Source organism: Trematomus bernacchii, unplaced genomic scaffold (genome assembly GCF_902827165.1).
Source record: "Trematomus bernacchii unplaced genomic scaffold, fTreBer1.1, whole genome shotgun sequence".
Taxonomy (NCBI): Eukaryota; Metazoa; Chordata; class Actinopteri; order Perciformes; family Nototheniidae; genus Trematomus; species Trematomus bernacchii.
Genome location: NW_022987547.1, coordinates 8,661,185 through 8,681,857, shown reverse-complemented (window position 1 = coordinate 8,681,857; position 20,673 = coordinate 8,661,185). Strand labels below are relative to the sequence as shown.

At 41.3% G+C, this 20,673-nt stretch overlaps 2 protein-coding genes across 2 annotated transcripts; both read left to right on the top strand.

Annotated features, from left to right (window-relative positions):
• Positions 1-227: 227 nt before the first annotated feature.
• brap (BRCA1 associated protein) lies at positions 228-11,210 on the top strand. The gene is made up of 13 exons (XM_034123087.1): positions 228-616; positions 1,097-1,255; positions 1,835-2,063; positions 2,498-2,687; positions 2,941-3,054; positions 3,577-3,725; positions 4,133-4,208; positions 4,318-4,456; positions 5,523-5,632; positions 5,708-5,797; positions 5,896-5,999; positions 6,375-6,514; positions 9,094-11,210. Exons 1-13 carry the CDS (start codon positions 538-540, stop codon positions 9,309-9,311), a joined length of 1,797 nt encoding a protein of 598 aa, XP_033978978.1. The 5' UTR covers positions 228-537; the 3' UTR covers positions 9,312-11,210.
• A 1,181-nt stretch (positions 11,211-12,391) lies between these two features.
• Positions 12,392-20,397, top strand: tor4aa (torsin family 4, member Aa). Its single transcript, XM_034123088.1, has 3 exons — positions 12,392-12,780; positions 16,790-17,236; positions 18,930-20,397. The coding sequence occupies exons 2-3, from the start codon at positions 16,790-16,792 to the stop codon at positions 19,779-19,781; spliced, it is 1,299 nt and encodes a 432-aa protein (XP_033978979.1). The 5' UTR covers positions 12,392-12,780; the 3' UTR covers positions 19,782-20,397.
• Positions 20,398-20,673: the final 276 nt, after the last annotated feature.

The following is a 20,673-nucleotide window of genomic DNA, read 5'->3' as shown; positions in this document are numbered from 1 at the left end:
GTGCACTGTCTTCATCTCTTTTTATTTGTTTCTTTGGTGTGAACTTTACCAATCCACATTTTGATGTGAATTGAAATTTTATATATACACAATTGGAAACTTAAATTTAAAATTCATATTTTGAAAAAAAACGACACATTAGCAATTTACACTGTACAGGTGCAGTACACACTCAGTCCCTGCAGGTGGCAGCAACACATTACGGCTGCTTTTATTTGATACACGAAGAAGAGCAGCATGTTACCAGCTGTGCAGAAAGAGAAGCTAGCTGAGGTCTTTAGACAGCTACTGCGTATGAGCTAATAAAACAAATGTAATGTTTGCGTTCGGCGAAGGTAAAGGCAGTATAACTAACGTAATGTTCTGACTGGACTTAAAGACGTTTTGTGTTAACTGCATTTAAACGGCTTTGTGTTTAGCTGTTAGCTAATTAGCTTGACAGTCATCTAGCTAGCTGGACGTGTAGCAGGTTTCGCTTGCTAGCTGTCACCGGTTTGTTGTTGTTCTTTGTAAAAGTGGCCAATTCTTTTATTACACATGAGTGTGTCTATGGTAGTAATCCGTCTGGAAATAGCCGACCAGTCTCCTTCTCCACAAGGTTTCCAGTACTCAGCTGGTGAGTAAAGTTTCTGATAACATAGCTAAACGTTGAAGTCATTGTTTTTGTGTCAAGTTAGCCAGGAAGCTAACAAGCAGTGACAAGAGAGCTTAAACCTAGAGGCTGAATATCCTTTTATCAACTGCTAGCTACATCATACTTTGACTTCACTACATTTCACAGGGAAATATTGTCTTTCAATGATCAAGAAGCTTTAGATACTTTTCAGATGACCATTTTTCAATCTCTTTCTGTCCATAATATTGCATTTTTTGATCAACTGACGGATGAAATGTTTGATCATGGCAATTTGTGGGCATGGAAAGTAAAGAAATCAATCAGTTACTCAAAGTACAAGTGCTTAACTAAAATATCTAAATACATATTTTAACACAAACACCAGTAATAGTTTGAATGATGAATATTGAGACACTCAGTTTTCTAGTTGTTCTATTAGAGCTCACAGTAACCCTGTCCTGTTTCTCTTATCTTCAACAGAAGGCATGTCAGAGAAGGAGCTGCAGGAGAAAGCTTTAGGTGTAGCCAAACACACTCTGAGTGGAAAGACGGATCTGGAAAGAGCCGCTGTACTGCACCAGCACATCGGCAGCAGAGCCATGGGGGACATGGTTATAGAAACATTTGAACCCAGTCCAGGTAAGCAGAGTTCTCTTAATCATAACATCTAGCTGGTTCCAGTCATAGTACATTATCGGATTAGAGTCTGTCTTAAACTAGCTATTTGTGGTTAAGGCTGGAAATATATGTTATTCTTACTATTATCTGTGTATCAAAGCCGTATATACCTTCTTTCTCTGTCCCATAGAGCTCCATTGTTGTCAACATCTAAATATAATAGATTTTGAAGTACATTTGCTTGTGTATCTGTTCACATGTATATTTTTTCTTTCTTTTTAATCTATTTTCTCACGTACAAATGTTTAATGTGTAATACATACTGCATTTGCACTGTAAATTGAATATCTTTCAATAAAGCAAAGCCTTACTAAAAACGACAACAAAGAGCCCTATAGTATTCAAATAAACATATATATTTGTGAGGTGTTTTTGAAGTTATCTTAAGTAGGGCTCTAAGCTGAGAGCCACGGGCAGGTTAGATAAATCAGAAAGCATTGAAATATAGATGTGTTGACCATAAGAAACATATCGATAAACAACAGCTTTACCTTTTTAAAAACATGAAATAATGTTTGCAAACCACTGAATCATCACCAGATAAAGGAGGAGGAGAAGACTCCAGCGGTGCAGCGGAGCAGGACAGTGAAGCTAAGGCTGCTCAGGCTGAAGCAGAGAGTCCGGAGGGTTCTGAGGCTTCACAGGACAATAAGGCGACGGGGGACACTCCTGACTCCCCCTCCAAACAGCTGCCGGACCAGATCTCCTTCTTCAGCGGCAACCCGTCAGTGGAGATCGTCCACGGTATCATGCACCTCTACAAGACCAAGTGAGTCACACCTGACATCCTTATCATTTAGATTAGATTAGATTAGATTAGAACAAGCACTGGGGCAACGAAATGCAGTCAGCATCTACTGAGAAGTGCAAGAAAAGCAGTAAAGTGTAGTGTAATGATTATGTTTAATATACATATGACAGATATTAGAAGCTAAAGTATATACAGTATGAATAGTATCAAGAGGTTATTCCGTCGCAAGTATACAGGAATCTGAAGGCTTGAAAAGTCATCACATCTGATCATCGCTCTAAATAACTTACTTTCTTCAAATTCCACGGTAACATCACTTCTATATATAGGTAGAGGGACTCTCTTCCAATGAAACATTATAAAACTAGCAAGCAGCGATGATAATGCAATTGACTTTTCATGGAGATGAGAAAGCCCTTTCCCTTTCTTGAGTGTTTTGTGTCTTGTTGCAGCAAAATGACATCACTGAGAGAGGATGTGAGGCGCAGTGCGATGGTGTGCATCCTGACGGTCCCCGCCACCATGACCAGCCACGACCTCATGAAGCTTTTGGCTCCTTATAACGACGTCATGGAGCATATGAAGATCATACGGGACTCTACCCCTAACCAGTACATGGTTCTGATTAAGTTCTGTACACAGGTAAGAAGATCTCCGCATAATCATGATTTAAAGATATTTTCAAGGATTTTAGGAGGTTCCTGTTTCTCTTCCCGTGTTTTCCTAAAGGTCTGATGAATAGCTTTACATGTATGGGCTATTTATAAATCATGCACACTGTTAGTTTGCTTAAGACTTTGGACTCTTTGTAATATGTGGAAGTTTGCACATCTATATTTATGACTTTAGGCACTATCTGATTTAATGCTGCTTTTTTTCTCCTGACTTTTTTCAGGTCGATGCAGACAGTTTTTACACAGCGTGTAATGGCCAACAGTTCAACTCTATAGAGGACGCAGTGTGCCAACTGGTCTACGTGGAGCGGGCCGACGTTATAAAGTCTGAAGAGGTAAACATACCCATCATTTATTCTCTAAATTCAACTATTACTAACTATTAATCATTTGAACAATACATTAAGCAAAAACAATAATCAGCAACTATTTTGATAATTGATTCATCATTGTAAAAGTATTTTTTCAAGCAGACCGATGAATCAATGAGAGGATTTGATCAGTGTTGTTGTTATTGTAAATCTTTAGGAGTTTTGAGTATGGGTCGTCCAAAACAAGACGTAACCTTGGAATCAAACAGCAAATTGATTCATTGAGAAAGTGAGCCTCAAAATAATCAATAGGGAAAATAATAATTAGTTGCAGCTTTTTCTTGTATGCACGCAGTATTATCTGGTGGTACAGTAACAGTTCTGGTCTGTTGTAACCATAGTAACTAACACAGCTGCAGGCCGTTTCATTGATGATGGGAAGAAATGTGTGAAATCGATTCTGCAGTAAACACCTGAAGACTTTTGATCCCAAATACCACAGTTTCCTTTCTCTAACCTCCACCCACCCCTCTCCCCTCTCCTCAGGGAGCCAGTCTGCCAGTGATGGAGCTGACGGAGCTGCCTAAGTGCACCGTGTGCCTGGAGAGGATGGACGAGTCGGTCAACGGCATCCTCACCACTCTCTGCAACCACAGCTTTCACAGCCAGTGTCTCCAGCGGTGGGAAGATGCCTCGTAAGTTGTATAGACACACACACACACTCAAAAACACACACACACACACACCTGAAATGACCATGCTGTTTTGTGTTCCTTAAACTATATTACCTTTTCTACAAGGAATTTGACAAAAGTGCTGTCCATCTGCTTTAGGTTTATCGTTGTTGGTTACACTCCTACTGAGTGTATTCTACAGTTCATTGGATTTAGTGTAATTATAGTACTGATGTAAAACCCCGTAAATACAGGAACTAGTGACAGGATCACATGCTCTCACTCTCACCTGATTCTTAGTCCACTGGTTATTTCTCCAGGCTTCATGTCATGTTGGTTTTTGTCCTCCTCTTTACATGTATTCTCATGTTTCACAAAGAACTGCTGTGCACAATAGATGAATGTGTGTGTGTGTGCTCTGTTTCCAGGTGTCCTGTGTGTAGGTACTGTCAAACACCAGAACCAGTGGAAGAGAACAAGTGCTTTGTGTGTGGAGTGCAGGAGGTAACTGATATGAATATTGTAGCTTTCTATTGGATCTTCTCTCAGTTTGCTTTCAGTTTTGTTTTTGATTCGCCCTTTTTTATAACCCATATTTCTCTTTTCTCTGTAGAACCTGTGGATTTGTTTGATATGCGGGCATATTGGCTGCGGTCGCTACGTCAGCATGCATGCTTACAAGCACTTTGAGGAAACACAGCATACCTACGCTATGCAGCTCACCAACCACCGGGTCTGGGACTACGCAGGAGGTAATAGATGTGTGTGTGTGTGTCCCTGAATTTGGCTCATGTTGCTTCTTGAGTATGGTCATAGTAAACTACTGGATTCAATCTTGTGTGTCTATCAGAGCTGCTTTAATACATATTGACCACTAGAGTTCAGCATTGTTCTAAAACAAGTTGAGAGACATTCCCTGTTATTCATAACTTTATAATGTTCTCATGGCGAGTATTCCATGGTGGAAGAAGTGCTCTGATTGTTTACTTAAAGTGGACCTATCATGCTATATTTGAATAATATAGTGTAGGACCATACCTATATAAGGCATTTTTATACTTTTTTTTTTTTTCAAAATACCAAACAGATCATGCATTTTAGCCATGCCTCATTTCGCTCAATTTGAAAATGTTTAGCTCTGTTTTTGCAAGGGCAGATTCTGTGAGAACAGCACCACCTACAGGCCTGGCATATGTACTACAGCGTCTCCAGCGCTTTCGAACGGCAATGGCCGTGGCTGTCTCCTCCTGATTGGTGGAGTTGGCCCAATAGCCGTAGCGCCACCGTCCTGACGTCAGGACAGTGTCCAAATCTGGATCAGTTTTTATCAGATCCGTTGCAGCCCCTTTTTTAGAGATTTGGGTATGGAGGAAAATAGAGAGGGTTGTGTTTTCTGACACTTGGTGAGTTCCCTGGAACACCGGGGACACATATTCATGTATAAAAGACGTACAAAAGTGCATTTTGCATGATAGGTCCCCTTTAATGAAAAGTAGAAATGCGATGGTTAAAAAGTACTCGGACTTATCCTGAACACGTTTTTTTACTTTTAACATCATTTTTCATCAACAACATAACTTCCAGATGGCATGGTGTTTTCTTTTGGACAATTGATTATTTTTTCCATTTAAAATATGTCTATAAAATGTCTTTAATAAGTGACAAATTACCATTCTAATTTCCAAGAGCAAAATGTGATGTACTCAGATTGCAAAGCGAATTGGTTTACAATGATATAAAACATTTTACTTGATTAAATTGATGTTTGTAGATTTTGCTACTTTATCTGACTTCCTGTGGGGATCTTTGTGGTTTTAGATAACTACGTGCATCGGCTGGTGGCCAGTAAGACAGATGGGAAGATGGTGCAGTACGAGTGTGAGGGAGACACCTGCCACGCTGAGAAGATTGATGCCCTTCAACTAGAGGTACACATATTGTTTGTGTTGCTTTGTTTGCTTAATGAGCACAGAAAGGTTCTAACTCTTCCTCGGTGTCTGCAGTACTCGTACCTGCTGACGAGTCAACTGGAGTCTCAGAGGATCTACTGGGAGAATAAGATCGTTCATCTGGAGAAGGAGACAGCAGAGGAGGTACGGACAGACTATAAGCCTTTGAAAGGACTCTGAAAAGGTTTAATGCTGTTCTATTGCTGACATCTGTCCATTTCTGATCACTCTGTGTCTTTCAGATAACCAACATGAAGGTTAAATTTAAGGAGACCCTGGAGCGTTGCGATAACTTAGAGCGACGCTTTGGAGAAATGGGCAAAGAGAAGCAGAGCATCGAGAAAAAGTAAGTAAAGCCTGACTCAGCACTTTCTTTCATTGCGCTTAACGTGGGGTCTGGTTGGAAAATAGAATCAAGGTCGTATAACCTGTATTTATGCATTTCTGAGCACAAGTGCAGCAGTCCCCCCCCCGGGAGAGACAGTTTGACATGTCAAAACTGAACAAGCATGCGTCATTTCCAGGAAATCATAAACATATGACTCCATTAGTGGTTTCACTGTTTTGACAAGTAAAAAGGCCTGTGGTTAGATTAAAGAAAAACTATAGCAAGAGCCAGACAAATAATGGCCAAGCTCAAATAATGAACCATAGTTTAAAAACAACTCCTTGAGACGTTTGTGTAGAGAACGTGCAGCTGATTCTGTGTCTGCCTGTTCAGGTGCACTCAGCTGAACAGCCGGGTGGTAAAGCTGAGCCAGGAGCTGATGGAGGAGCAGGAGATGAACCGCTGCCTGAGAGCCAATCAGGCGGAGCTGCAGGCCACGCTGGCTGAGGAGGCGCACAAAGCGAAGGAGAGCGGTGAGTGAGGAGGCGTCGATTACAGAAGTCAACAATGATCATGTCGGAAGCATCCAAATACCTCTGAGAAGGTAGGAGGGTTCCTGAGCCTGAAGTGTCAGGAGGAAACTACAGGCTCAATTACCATGAAACTATAGAAGGGTGTATCATGGGCCAGAGGAACAACACATTGCTGATCTGAATCATGGAGCCTGCACACAAATATATTTATTGTTTTAGTTAACATAAAACAAGATGTGGCATTTGGCCGTAACAGAGGGCTGTCTCCTCTGATGGCCCTGGTTTTTATCTGTGTTGCTAATCAACATCCCCACACAAGGGGGCGTGGCCTCCCACACCAAACTGTGGACTGCAGCATGCTGGTATACACACATGTATCACTGTGGAACATGGTGGAGATTAAAAAAGGTTTGAGTCTACCAATATAAACATTTTAGAGCAGGAAAACTAAATCAGTAGCAAATATTGTTTTTTATGTCATTTCTATTTTATATGAGTAAATACCAAGAACATGAAATCTCTACAGACATTATTGTGTCTGTTGCTTCCAAATATTTCCAAGATTTTAATAACCATAATTAAAGTCAGACTGCTCAATCCAGATCAACAGGAATGTGTGAGATGCTGGTTCAGTTTGAGTTACAATATGGCAGTACTCCCATCGCGCAGAGGTCATATGTGCCTGAAGGTACAGAGTACTTCCTCATTTCTAAGTTAATATTTGCAAATACTAAGCAAATGCTGAAATGATATTCATGAGGAGGACAAAGTTAAAGAAACACTTCCATCGGCTAATAGAAAATGCTTAATGGCTAATCGCCTGTGAATTAACAACCAGCTTATTCGCTTGTTTTGATGAGTGGGTTTTGAGTTGAGTTCAATTCATACCCTTTGCAATGATGTTACACCAATAAAACATAACCACTAGTGATTATATATATAAAAGGCATTTCTAAAACCACCACAAGGTTCCTGTTCACTTGTAGAAACTTGAACATGTGTGAATTGATTAGTTACACTCATGCATTAGATATGTGCTAGCTTGCTTGGTTAGGTTGACTCAAGCTAAATCAACACGTCTAAACAAATCCATGCCGTATTTCTGAAGACATTGAGACATTCCCATCTACTGAGATGACCTTTGATTAAGTTAGTTCGATAAGAGCCCAACAAACTGGATCTTTGAGGCCAATTTAAAATATTGATATTTGACAGTTAAAGAAATAGGATGAGGATTGATTTCATTTTTTTATAAAGATGTCTTTTTAAAGAATTTTGACAATTTCTTGGCAATCCATCTGATGTCAGTTGTTGAGTAATATCAGTCCGGACCTAAGTGGTGGACAGACAAACATTTCTATCTCTACAGTGAAGCTGAATTTTACACAATACATTTGAAATAAGCTGCCACTTCAAATATGATCAGCCGGCTACATGGAGTCTGTAACGCTGCGAGTTGTTGCCTCAGCAGCTTCCACTTTGTGTTTGTTTGCGCCACTCGGAGTGTTTCAGCCTCAGCTAATTTCACAAGACTGTACCCAGAGAACAGACTGCATCACAGCACTTTGCAGGCCAGGAAAGGTGCTTGAATCCTGGGTAAACATTGTTTAAATAGTCTGACACTTCCACGGAGCATCGAAGCACTTTGCAAGCCAGGAAAGGTGCTTGAATCCTGGGTAGACATTGTTTAAATAGTCTACCACCTTGGTTAGCTGGCTACATGACGCTGCTCTGTTTCACTGTAACATCTGTCAGGTCCACTGGGTGTTGAGGAGTTTCAGAAGGATACATTAAAATGTATCTCATATTTATTTATTGTTTATGATTGTTAAGATGATTATAGTATATCTTGTGGAGGTTTCTTCATTCTTTGCACCACTCTCCTGATGTCTTAATGTTTTAATGTTTATTTCAGACTCTCATTCAGACAGGAAGTGCACACAGCTGTTTGGCAGCCTCACCCTTTAACGCCAACAGTGAGCGATATATACACTTAATAGCATTTTACATATTTTTGGAAGTGAGGACTTAAAACAAAGAGTTTTTAAGTAAGGGGTAAATGTGCGGCGAGGAGTTCTTCTCCCCATAATGACCATGTCGCTGCACATTCACATCCCGCTTATTACACGGCCCGATACTAAACAAACTAACCACTTGACTCCCAATATTAATTGAAGTGATTTTATTGACTTAAAAATTGTCGTATTTCTTCCGCTAAGAACGGCGCGCCAACGGCTGGAACTGCGACAACAACTTTACTAGTCTGTTTATAGTTTCTGATCCACTGACAAGTCCTTAAACACTACAGAGCCCATACCGATCCTTCCCTATGATGCAATGAAGCTGCTTTAATTTAATTTATATTTTTTATTTCAATATATATTTCAAATGGTCATTTTTAAATACGGTGACTATGTGATGTATCCCCCTACAGCTCATGTGGCCCTCAACTTTACGGCTTCTGCAGTCTTAAGACATTTTGTTTTCAATAAATGAATTCCAGTTTGATCTTGTTATAGTTAATGTTTTCTTATTTAATGTATGTTTATCATCTGTCTTTGATCTGGTGTTCCCTGCAGTTGGATGTAAGGACGTGGCGATATCAGAGCTGCAGGAGCAGCTGAGGGACGTGATGTTCTATCTGGAGGCGCAGCAGCAGATCGAGCACCTTCCCCCAGAGGCCCGCAGCGAGATCCAGGAAGGACAGATCAACATAGGGGCTGGCCCGTCAGAAGGCGCCGGAGCAGAGCCCCCATCGAGCCGGGGCAGGAGGGGCCGGGGCAGGAAGAGGAAGTAGGCGGCAGTTAAATCTACTGGAACATGCTAGAATATATCGCCGCCTCTCAGAGTGGACACATGGCTGAGCTTTGTCCTTTTGTGAACGTCTGCTTCATCATTGGTGTTCCCTAGAAAGAGGAAAAAGGACTCATCTCCTGGAAGAAAGATTCAATATTCATATTCCTCCCAACTCCCCATCTAAACTCAATGTAGCTTCCACAGAAAGAGAATGTGGGTGGATGACACGCTCATTAAAGAGACTGCTGCGTGGTTTCCAAATATATTAAACATCCGTGTGATGCAAATATATTCTGCTATACCCAAATCTAAAGAGAGCTACTTTCATTTGTTCCCCGTTGAATACCCTGTTGTAGTACTTCTTGTCATAGACGGCTTTTATATATTTTTTGTTTTCTTTCACATCAGCAAATGTTGTCAAAGAGAAGCAGATGGATGAATGTTTGCTTTGTGTTTAAACAAAATGATCTTTTCCTAAATTTGTACGCTTTTCTTGTCTATTCGGTCAAATGCACACGATTTGGTCTTCAAAAATGATTTCTAAAAAGCTTCCAAAACTAACAGTGAACACTACTCAGGATGACGAAGATAAACAGGAGGAACGTTTGATATGCTTTCTCTGATCTGTCCGGTTGATCGCTGCTGGAAAGTCCGGGGACAGAGCCAGAGCATTCCCACGAACAGGAAGCTCTCTCTGAAAGAGCAGGAATCATGTTTCCCCTGTATCAATCTAGGTCAATGATTCCTAAACAGGTGTATGTTTACCTACCAGTGACTTCCTGTTAATGCAGTAGTCTCGGGCAAACAATTAGACAAGAAACTAATCTGCAGATGAATCTATAATGAGCCATATTTGGCAGCCCCAGTTATAAATGTTTATATAAAAGTGGTTTAAAAGGAGTCAACTATCTCATCATTTAAAAGCTCTTTACTGATAATGCATCGGAAATAACACTCCAATAATGTAAAATGACACGCATAACACTCCAATAATATAAAATGACACGCAGTAGTGGCACTTTGCTTTTAATACTTCCTTAAATTAAGTCTATTTTGCTGCAAATACTTTCAAATGAAAGTAAGATTCTAAGTGCAGGAATGACTTATATTGCAGAACAGCTTTGTATTCCCACTTTGGCTGTTAAGGACAAACTAATCCTCTCGGCACATGTGAGCTTCAGGTTTGGCAACTACTGATCTAGGTCATGTTTTATGTGAGCCTGTACATCTGTCCTGTATACAAAGCACCGATCACAATATATTTTCAAAACATTGGAGTGATCTATATGACCTTAACTACGACGCTGAGCAAGATGTCAGAGATTAGGAGAAGGGTCTGCTTTCACTCTTTTAAAGGATTTCTGCTTGTTCTGGTGACATTCATTCCTTAGTTAAACATTTAAACTTGCTGACTGACTATTCCTGTAAAAGCTTTAGATTGAGCCAAAAGGCCTTCGTTCTGAACTTCGCAATGACAAACTTTGAATTCGCTAATAAAGTTGTTTAAACTCAACCTTGAGAAAAACAATATTCTTCTGAGAACTCTGATAAAAAGAATTCAATATTCTGAGAAATACACTTCTTTGCTTTCTTACAAAGAGCACAATGAGGAAATTGATACCACATATCAATATTCTCATATCTTTTCCAAAAACAAATAAGTATTTCCCAAAATGCTGAATTATTTTACTTGGTAAAATGTGCCAGAGAGTAACTGTCACTTTATATGTAGGTTTGTTTTGATCGTTTTCTTAGTGTATGTGCACAAGCTATAAAAACAATAAACCCTAACTGGACAGGACAATTTCAGTACATCAGGAAATATCTTTAAAAATGTGTTTTTCTTTCATGTTGGCTCTGAAATCATGCTCCAAAGTTCAATAAATGGTTTTCTAAAGTCTTTCATGTTGTTCCGAGGTGAACCACATGCTGTTCAGTTGAAGTAACGTCCTGCAAAACCCGTGAGAACCTTTTATATGTTGAGCTTAAAATAAAAAGAGCTGATCTGCAGCGGTCAGTCGCAAACCTCCACATCTGCGAGGATGCTGTCACGTATGACTAATCCCTCCTCTTCCTACTACAACATTAACAGTTTACTTCCAGCAGCTTGTTGGAGGTAAACTGTGTACACAGGCTGAATGAAGCTGAAACACTGAGAGATGATTAATGCTCAGACTTCATGAGCTTCCTTCTGCAGCTCCCTTTTTCACACCTTCTATACAATCATCCTCACACTCGAGCTTTGTCTGAGCATTTCTCATCTACACATGACAGTCAGCTTTTATGAATGTCAGAGTTAAAACCAAATGCTAGAACGCCTGGTTTTCTTTGTAGCTAGCAACAAGTTTTATTTGTACACATGTATTCGTAGGCAAATGATACAGTATGCAAAAAGCTGCCGCTCCTGTTGGTTCTATAGTTTGATCCAAAGAACGGCCTTACGAAGTCTGTGCTCCCACTCCAACAGCAGTACAGCTCTCATTCACTTTCCATTATTGATTCATCTTTTTGTTACAAAATGATCAAAACTGACATTATTTAAATTGCTTGTTTTATCTTAGAACCCATTTACTTAGAACAACAAATCCTCACATTTGAGAAGCTGGAAGAAACAAATATTTGGCAAATATTTGTATAAGTAGTGGCTGAAGAAATTGATCAGAACAGCAGGTCTACAAGCGACACTTGAAATCTTGTGCACAATTTTGCAAAAACTAGCTTTTGATGTTAAAAATCAACTTGTTGACCCATTACTCTAAACTTCTGGCATGTTTGAATTTGTAGCTGCCGATGTTCCAATGTATTTACTTGGATTTCATCATTCATACAGCGATGGTGAAATGATATAAGTAGCCATACTACAATTCTACCCCAACACCTTTCCCCCCTCTGAAATGTTAAGTAGTTTGTGGACGAGTTTTAAGTACTCAAATAAACTTCAAATGTGACTCGATTGAGTAGATGTACTTAGTGACTTTCCACAACTGAATGAATAGAAAGTGCAGATGAGGAAGTTATAATTATTCACATTTCCTGTTTAACACATAAAACAGACAGAAGAACCACAACATAACCATTAAGCGTGTGCAGCCTGTTACATGTGGTGTTTGTATCTAGTGTCTGATTAATAAAGTTTAGGCTTGGATTTTGAAGTAAGAATTTGATTTCCACATGTAATATAATTTAAAGCAAGAAAGCACTGTTGGCTGTTTGAAAAGGCACATACAGTAGTGGAGGTTTATAGCTGTTGAAGGAACCAATGGGGGTATAACATGTCAGAGCAGAAAGTGGAGAGTATAATGAGAAGAAAAGAGGAAGAAAAAGGAGGAGCCGGCAGTGTGTGAAGGTACGGCAGACAGATAGGAGGGCTCTTCCTGAGTGTGGCTGTTCTCTCTCTGCTTCTCCACTGCCAAGCTATGGACTAAACCTGCACTGATCTCTCTGGAGGAACATTTGACCCACATTTGAAGGTAAGACAATTCTTGTTTCTTGCATGTTTTCACTTCAACTCCTTATTTCCAGTGTCAGTGTGTGCAGCTGAGTGTAATTCAGAAACGGTCTCTGTTCAGTGTGACTCCACACAAAAACTCACTTTTAAAGAGCTTCTCACTTTAAAACGTGTCTCTTTGTGTGTGTGTGTGTGTGTGTGTGTGTGTGTGTTTCAGCTTTAAGTAACTGCACCCTTTTGCAGCCATAACTCACACAGGGCTGGGGGAAGTATAAGCCCACAAGAAACATTTATTTTTTACCCAGCAAACCTCCTCTAAAATGTTTGGTATGCAGCCGGTCCTCTCAGGTCCATGCATGTGAAAGGACAGCAGATACTGAACCTGATACTGTCTCTCCCTCTCTCTCTCTCTCTCTCTCTCTCTCTCTCTCTCTCCCCTGTGAGTTTGCTGAATTCCTTTGTTCTGAAGTAAAGGGGCTTGGACACAGGAGTTTGATACGTTTACCAGAAATGATGCTGCTCTGTGCCAACAATAATATCCGACACATTCACTCGTTTTCTTTGGGATTGGAGCAGTTTTTCCCTATTTGCTACGGCAGGAATATAAACATTTTCCAGTTTGACTGCTACAACGGTTGCATACAGTATGGCACATTTTGTCGCTCAGGGTGTGTAACTGGTAGTTCCTTTTTTTCTGTAACTTACACTACATGCTAAATCAAGAGTAGTGTGAAACCAGCACGATCTCACATGTGTCTGTCATTTATTCATTTGCCAACAGATTGTGAAATAAATAGGGAGTGGAAGTATGTGAATTATTTGGAGATTGAGGATGCGGCTACAACAACTTTATGTCAAAGCAGATGTAATAAAAGATTTTAAGATTGCAAAACTTCAACTGAGAAAACAATCCTCAATTGGGTGCAGTTGCACAGGAAGGGGTTATTTTGCAGTGCAGGCCAGCAACCTTCCTGAATGGATTGCACTTCCTTCTTTTTGCAGGAACATCTCCAAAGTATTATTGCTTGTTTTGAATATCATGTTTGAAAGAGAACAGTAGCTCTGTACCTGGGAAACGGTTTGATATTAACACGTTACATCTCTACGCAAAAGATGCATAAGTCTGATTGTTACGTTCCCTCCTAAACTAGGGGTACAAAGGGAAGTAACAAAACACCAAAATAACCGGGCGAGAGAAAAAGGAGAGGAAACTGTCTACTGAAGCCACAAAGTGAGGTTTTAATGGACAAAAGAAAAAGGGCTCACCAGCCAACGTGCAAAGCAAACTAAAATAAACAATAGGCCTACACAAAAGGTAAACTGGAGCACATCTCCTAACATTTCACAAGAACACAGGCCTCACACAGAGACAGAGACATGCTGCACACAGGCAGCCAGAGGAGAAGGAGAGAGACAACTGCAGCCTTCCTCAGGTCCTTTAAGTAGGCCCTGTTTGGGGATTGGGGGCACCTGAGGGAGAGGCTGCACCTGGAGACAATCGGGGAGAGAGAGAGACACACACACACAAGCACACACACACAAGCACCAACTGCGGCACGTAACACTGATAAAGAAGAAACGTGTGACAGAACCGATGACTGGTAAGTGAGTTCTGATCTACAAGGATATATTATCAGAAACTCTGCTTAGGTATTTGGCTATGACTGCAGTCATTTCAAAACCAAACATTTTCAACTCAAGCTGCATCATCCATTAAATTATGGTTAATTCATGTGTATAAAAAATCAGGAATTAAGCTATTATTTGCCTTCAATTTCGATTAGTCACTGTTATTTTACTCTTCTACAAAGTTGGTTTTCCCCGTCAGAAAAGAGGAAGTAACTGAGAAATGATGCAAACTGTTGCAGCATCCATGCTCTGTATCTGATGCAGCTGTAACTGATAGCATGACTAAGCGCTAATAGCTAACATCTGTCTGTGAGTCCTATAGTGTCAGACTCGATGGAATAGTTAGAGCTGAGATAGATAACAGAAAAAGGAAGGCAGATTGTTTGCAGTGGTAGAAGATTTCAGATCCTTTACTTTACTATTGACAGAAAAGCAACATAATATTCATAACTAAGTTTTAATTTCTGTAAAATCACCTTAAACTAGGTATTGTGCATTTTTTGTATGCTAAAAATGTGCTTTTCTTATATGTATAGGCAGCAGTTCCTATTTAGTAAGTCCACTACGTTGCACCACCTTGTTTCTACAGTAGCCCAAAATGTACGAACACCCCCAAGAAGAGGCCTTTAGAGTGATAATTATACCTGACTGACACTGTATATTCAACACAGGGGTGAGTGAAGGTGTATTTAAGTGGTTGCAATCTGTAAACTCACCACTAGATGCCGTTAAATCCCACACACTGGACCTTAAATTAAAGGTCCCCTATTTTGCAAAATGCCCTTTTTTATGTCTTTTATACATAAATATGTGTCCCCGGTGTGTCAGGTGACTCACAATGTGTCAGAAAATACAACCCTCTCTATTTTCCTCCATACCCACATCTCTAAAAACGGGGGTGCCGATATTACGTAATATCGGAAATGTGGGCTGGCTTTACGCCCACGGCCCTATCAGAAACGTCGCTATCAGAAACAATGCCCGACGTGTTTTGGACGTAATATGGTCTGTGTTTACACTAGCAAGCATCGCTAACACTCAGAGCTAACCTGTACTGGAGAGAGTATGTGTAAAAAAAGCAGGATATAAAAAGGAACTCACCTTAGCCGCTTTCACACCAAGTACTTTGCCGTACTTACTTCCCAGCACTTAGTACCCCCATGGAACTAAGAGCCGATCGCGTTCACACCTATGGTTCACACCAAAATAAGTTCCCTGAGGGAAGATTACGCAAATTAAGACGCTGACGTCACTTCTTCTTCTTCTGCTTTGGGTTTACTGGCAGGCCGCAAACAACTTCACGGCGTATACTGCCACCCGAAGTCCCCGGCCGGAAGTCCCCGGAGTTGGGGACTGGATTCAGTAGAAGCTGCTGGGAAGCCAGTCCCCGGAGTTGGGGTTCCTTCTGAGTAAATCGCCAGAACGCCGACACCTCAGAGTCCTCATCACTCCACCGCTCCCATGTTTTTTTTTGTGTTGCCATAAGTTAGTCTCTCTCCGTTGGTGCACTGGGCTAATGCTAATGTTAATAAGGCTAATGCCAGCAAATACAATGGCGGCTTCACAAAACATTTCAGATTTTTACGGGCCGTGGTTTGCAATTCGCCCAGCCAATTAGAAATTGGAACTTTTTTCTCCCCAGGAAAGTACCACCTCTCTAGCAGGGACTGAAAAGGGGGTAAAAATTCTCATGAACTAAGTTCTCTTTTTGGTGTGAACGCAAAATCCCAGGAACTATCGGAACTAAACGGGAAAAGTACGGGAAAAGTACTCCGGTGTGAAAGCGCCTCTTGTGAAATACTCAAATTACGATACATTCCTCTATTGTTTTTTATTGTAATTATAAAAACCCTTGTGTTTCTATTCACTCTCAAAATAATAATAACATCATTACAGTATTCATAGTTTTTAAATAATATTTGAATATGCTTACTTGTTTCAGTTAAAGGAAAAGATTGATTCGCAAATAAAGCACTTTACCCAAAATATCCAACTACTTTTCATATTAATATTAGAAAAGTATTCCAGCAACAACAAGAAAATTAAATAGTAATTGTACATCATTTAACCAAAACAATGCGCTTAAAGACACTAAAGCAAACTGAGCAATCTGGTGCCACTCAATGTTTTTAAAGCTCGGTTGGATGCTACTCAATCGGAAGCTGTTGGTACCTGTGCATGTGGATAGTTATGTAAATTGTAATCCCTGTAATGCTAATGTATGATGTCCTTTTGTTGTTCTGTTTATGTTTTTAATGTTTCATGTGGAACCTACTTGAGCAGGTCTCCCTTGAAAAAGAGGTCAATGATCTCAATGGGATACAACCTGGATAAATAAAGGTTTGAAATGAAATAAAATGCCTAGTTATTTACAGCTGCTTTATGTCGTCTTTTCTCTGCAGATGAGCGACCAAGAGAGCAGCACGTCCACCTCTCAGACGGAGGGAGAGGTGGAGGGAGAGCTGGATGAAGAGGTGGACACAGAGATGGAGGGTGAAGGAGAAAACGATTCAAAACACAGGGACAGTCCGCCTCTCCAAATGTCCAGCTTCTCCTCCACTCTGCGTGCCGTCATTCGGATCAAACAGAAGTACCAGGTCCTGAAGATGAGGCGTCAGGAGGCGGAGGGGAACGGGGCCCTCACAGGGGCCACAGGGAGGACCAGCCCCAAAATCTTCACCTTCGACGGAACAACCCCTACCGCCTTGTCCGTCCCTCAGAAGAAGAAGAGGAAAAGGAGGAGACGGGTGATGTATCCCAACAGAGGGAGGCGCCGGGCCCCCCCCAAACCGGCGCGCAGCCGAGCCAAATACTGCCTCTACCTGCTCTTCGCCATCGTCTTCGTCCAGGTAAAGGAGCTTAGTACAGACCTCACTTAAATAGCGAAAATAGGGGGTTTGTATGATAATCAACAATGTCATTATTACTTTACATTCCTAATTGGCACAGGGGTAGGGGCCCACATTGTGAGGGTTTCAACAAAAAGTCACTCGGAGACACAAACAGACCAGGGAGACACTCATAATGACCACAAAAGACTACAAAGGGACTAAAACAACTACAAAGAGACACAAAATAACTATGAAGACACACAACATAACTAAAAAGGGGTGCAAAAGATTACAAACACATGAAAAATACCACAACAATTTGCATAATGACTAGAAGGACACACAAAACAACTGCAAACATGTAAAGAACTACCAAAATAACATGTTAAACAGCTACAAAGACACGTAGAACAACTAAAAAAGAGACAAAGAAACTACCGCATGACTATCCCTGGGTGTAAAAATAGACTGAGCTGTTTACATGCTCCGTCATGTCAGCGTTCATTCTCACTACAATATCAGGTCAAACGTGACTCATGCATCGTTACCTATCTTGCGGCACGGTTCAGTCAAGTCCCTCTGAAGTGATTTCACACAGCGCATTCATTCCTTTGTGAGTCATCCTGCCATGACGGTTTCTGACTGTTTTTTTTATCATGTGTATCCATTACTAATAGTTTATTTTGCAGTATCCAACACAAACATTTAGAATTGGTGTGTTTCCTGTTGCTCATGTCAGCTGAGCGGAAACAAACTTAGCCGTAGCTTTTAGAAACGACCTTAACAGATGACAAGGGCTGATTTGTAAAAAGGTAAACAAGTGGACTGGCTTAACATTAGATGAGCATCCTATGACCTCTCTACTGCCTGAATTTACGTTTTCAGTTTAAAAAGTTGCAGTTTGAATGTCATCCAAGTATTGCATCTTTTGCTCTTAATATGTAACTGTTAAAAGTCCATTGTGTGATATTAAAGGTCACCTATTATGCAAAATGCTCTTTTTTATGTCTTTTATACATAAATATGTGTCCTCCCCGGTGTGTAAGGAGACTCACAAAGTGTCAGAAAATACAACCCTCTCTCTTTTCCTCCTTACCCACATCTCTAAAAACGGGGGTACAACGGAGCTGATCCAGATTTGCTGCGGACTTGACGTCATATCTGAAATGCGTGACGTTTTTTGGAAGTAATATGGTCTGTGTTTACATTAGCAAGCATCGCTAACACTCAGAGCTAACGCTGTACTGGAGAGAGTATGTGTAAAGAAGCCAGATATAAAAAGGTACTGTCCTTGCGGTAAACCCGCGCGAGAAAAAGTATTTGAGCTCCTTACTGTTTCAGAAATAATGCTTGATGTGGTTTGGAACATATTATGGCGTTAAATCACGGCAGCGTTTAGCTGAGTTTCTGCCGGTAGACAGCCTTCTCTTCACAGAGCTCACCGCTTGCATGCGGACGCTCCAAAAGGGCGTGGCCAGCAGCAGCTCAGTTACATTTAAAGGGACAGACCCAGAATCAGCACTTTTGTAACAGGGCTGAAATAGAGGGGTATGAGGCATGCTACAATGGGCGATCTGTTTGGTATTTTGAGCAAAAAGATTCAGAGACATGTTTTGTATAGATATGGCACTATAATATATTGTTAAAATATGGGACCTTTAAGGGGGACCTATTATCAGTAATGTAATATTAACATCTCATTTTTATCCAGGTGTACAACGCTATAGAGAACCTCGACGACCACGTTCTCAGGTACGACCTGGAGGGGCTGGACAAGACGCTTAGGCGGGAGGTGTTCGGGCAGCAGGGAGCGGTGGAGGGTCTGCTGTCCCACCTGAAGGAATACCTGTCTACCTACGTCCACAACAAGCCCCTGGTGGTGTCCCTGCACGGCCCCAGCGGAGTGGGAAAAAGCCACTTGGGACGCCTCCTGGCGGGACATTTCCGCTCAGTGGTGGGGGAGACGCTGGTGCTTCAGTACTACGTCCTCCACCACTGCCCCCAGGAGGCAGACGCCCTGCAGTGCGCCCAAGACCTCTCCGCTCTGATCTCGGAGATTGTGGAACGAGCCGAGGAGGAGGAGAAGATCCCGCTCTTCATCTTCGACGAGGCCGAGCACATGCACGGAGAGATCCTGGACGCGCTGCTGCAACTCGTGTCGTCCAAACAATCCAACGAGTATCTGAACGCTATCTACCTGTTCCTGAGCAACCTGGGGCACTCACACATCACCAAACATATGCTGCACAACTCTTCCAGTACTTCTATGGCGAAGTCCGGTCGTCATAGTCACTTTGTAAAAGAGCTGACTCCGATTTTACGCAACACTCTGGAGAAGCTTCACGTGCTGTGGACAGAGGCGGACATCTTACCTTTGGGCCTTTTGGAGAAAGGTCAAGTGATGGAGTGCTTCCTGGATGAAATGACTCGAGAGGGCTTCTACCCGGATCATACCAACATAGAGCGCCTAGCGGGGGAGATTGAATACTACCCTGAGGTAGGGGGACATGAGTACTCCCAGACAGGATGCAAGCAAGTGGTGGCAAAGGTCAACCTGCTGTGAAATGCTCTGCAGGAAGTCTTGGATGTTTCACATTCTTGAAAGCATGAAGAAAATTTGCATGATATGTGGGTGAGGTCTAAGGGTTATGAAACTTGAATGGCAAAACTCGAAAGCCACTGCTTTCAAGAAAATAGCAGAGTGAGAAAATCGCAAAGGGTGTTGAAGATGTTCCCCTCTGTTGTGGGAAATGTGGCGTGAATCCTGTGAAGAGGTTTGAAAACGCCCGGTCATATACAGTTAACAGTCCTCAGAGGGTCAGTTCACCGTGAGAAAAAGCTGGTTTTGACTGAATGAATGTCAGCTCTCACATGTAGTTCGGACATTAATATTCCCCTTAGAATTAATCGTTATAACTTTTATGCTCCCTTACCTTTCGTCTAATGCCATCATCAGATACAAAGTTTACTTTACATAATTCTGTGGCCAAATATTTTTGCAAATGTATTGACGTTTCCATCAGAGCAACTGCACTTGGTGGTCTTACTTCCAATATTCAAAATGATCACCGCAAATTAAGTTTCACTGATTTCTAGTATAATGAAGTTAAAGGTGGGGTAGGTAAGTTTGAGAAACTGGCTCGAGATCGCTAGAATTTGAAAATACACAACCGGAGAAAATCTGCCACTTCCTTACAGAGCCCCTCCTCCAACACACACGAACGCGCACATGACCAATGAGGGCACGAGATAAGTTTGTGCACAGATGGAAGGCTGACAGGCAGGTAGGCCATCCAGTTATTTTAGCCGGGCCGGCTAAAATGATTGGTCGTGCTTTTTACAGTACTACGGCTTCCACAGATGACATTTTTTTATGGATTTTTTGTCAAAGCACTTAAGATATTCATTGCTATCGGGATGTTAAGAGCATTCCATGGAATATAACAAAAAGTGTA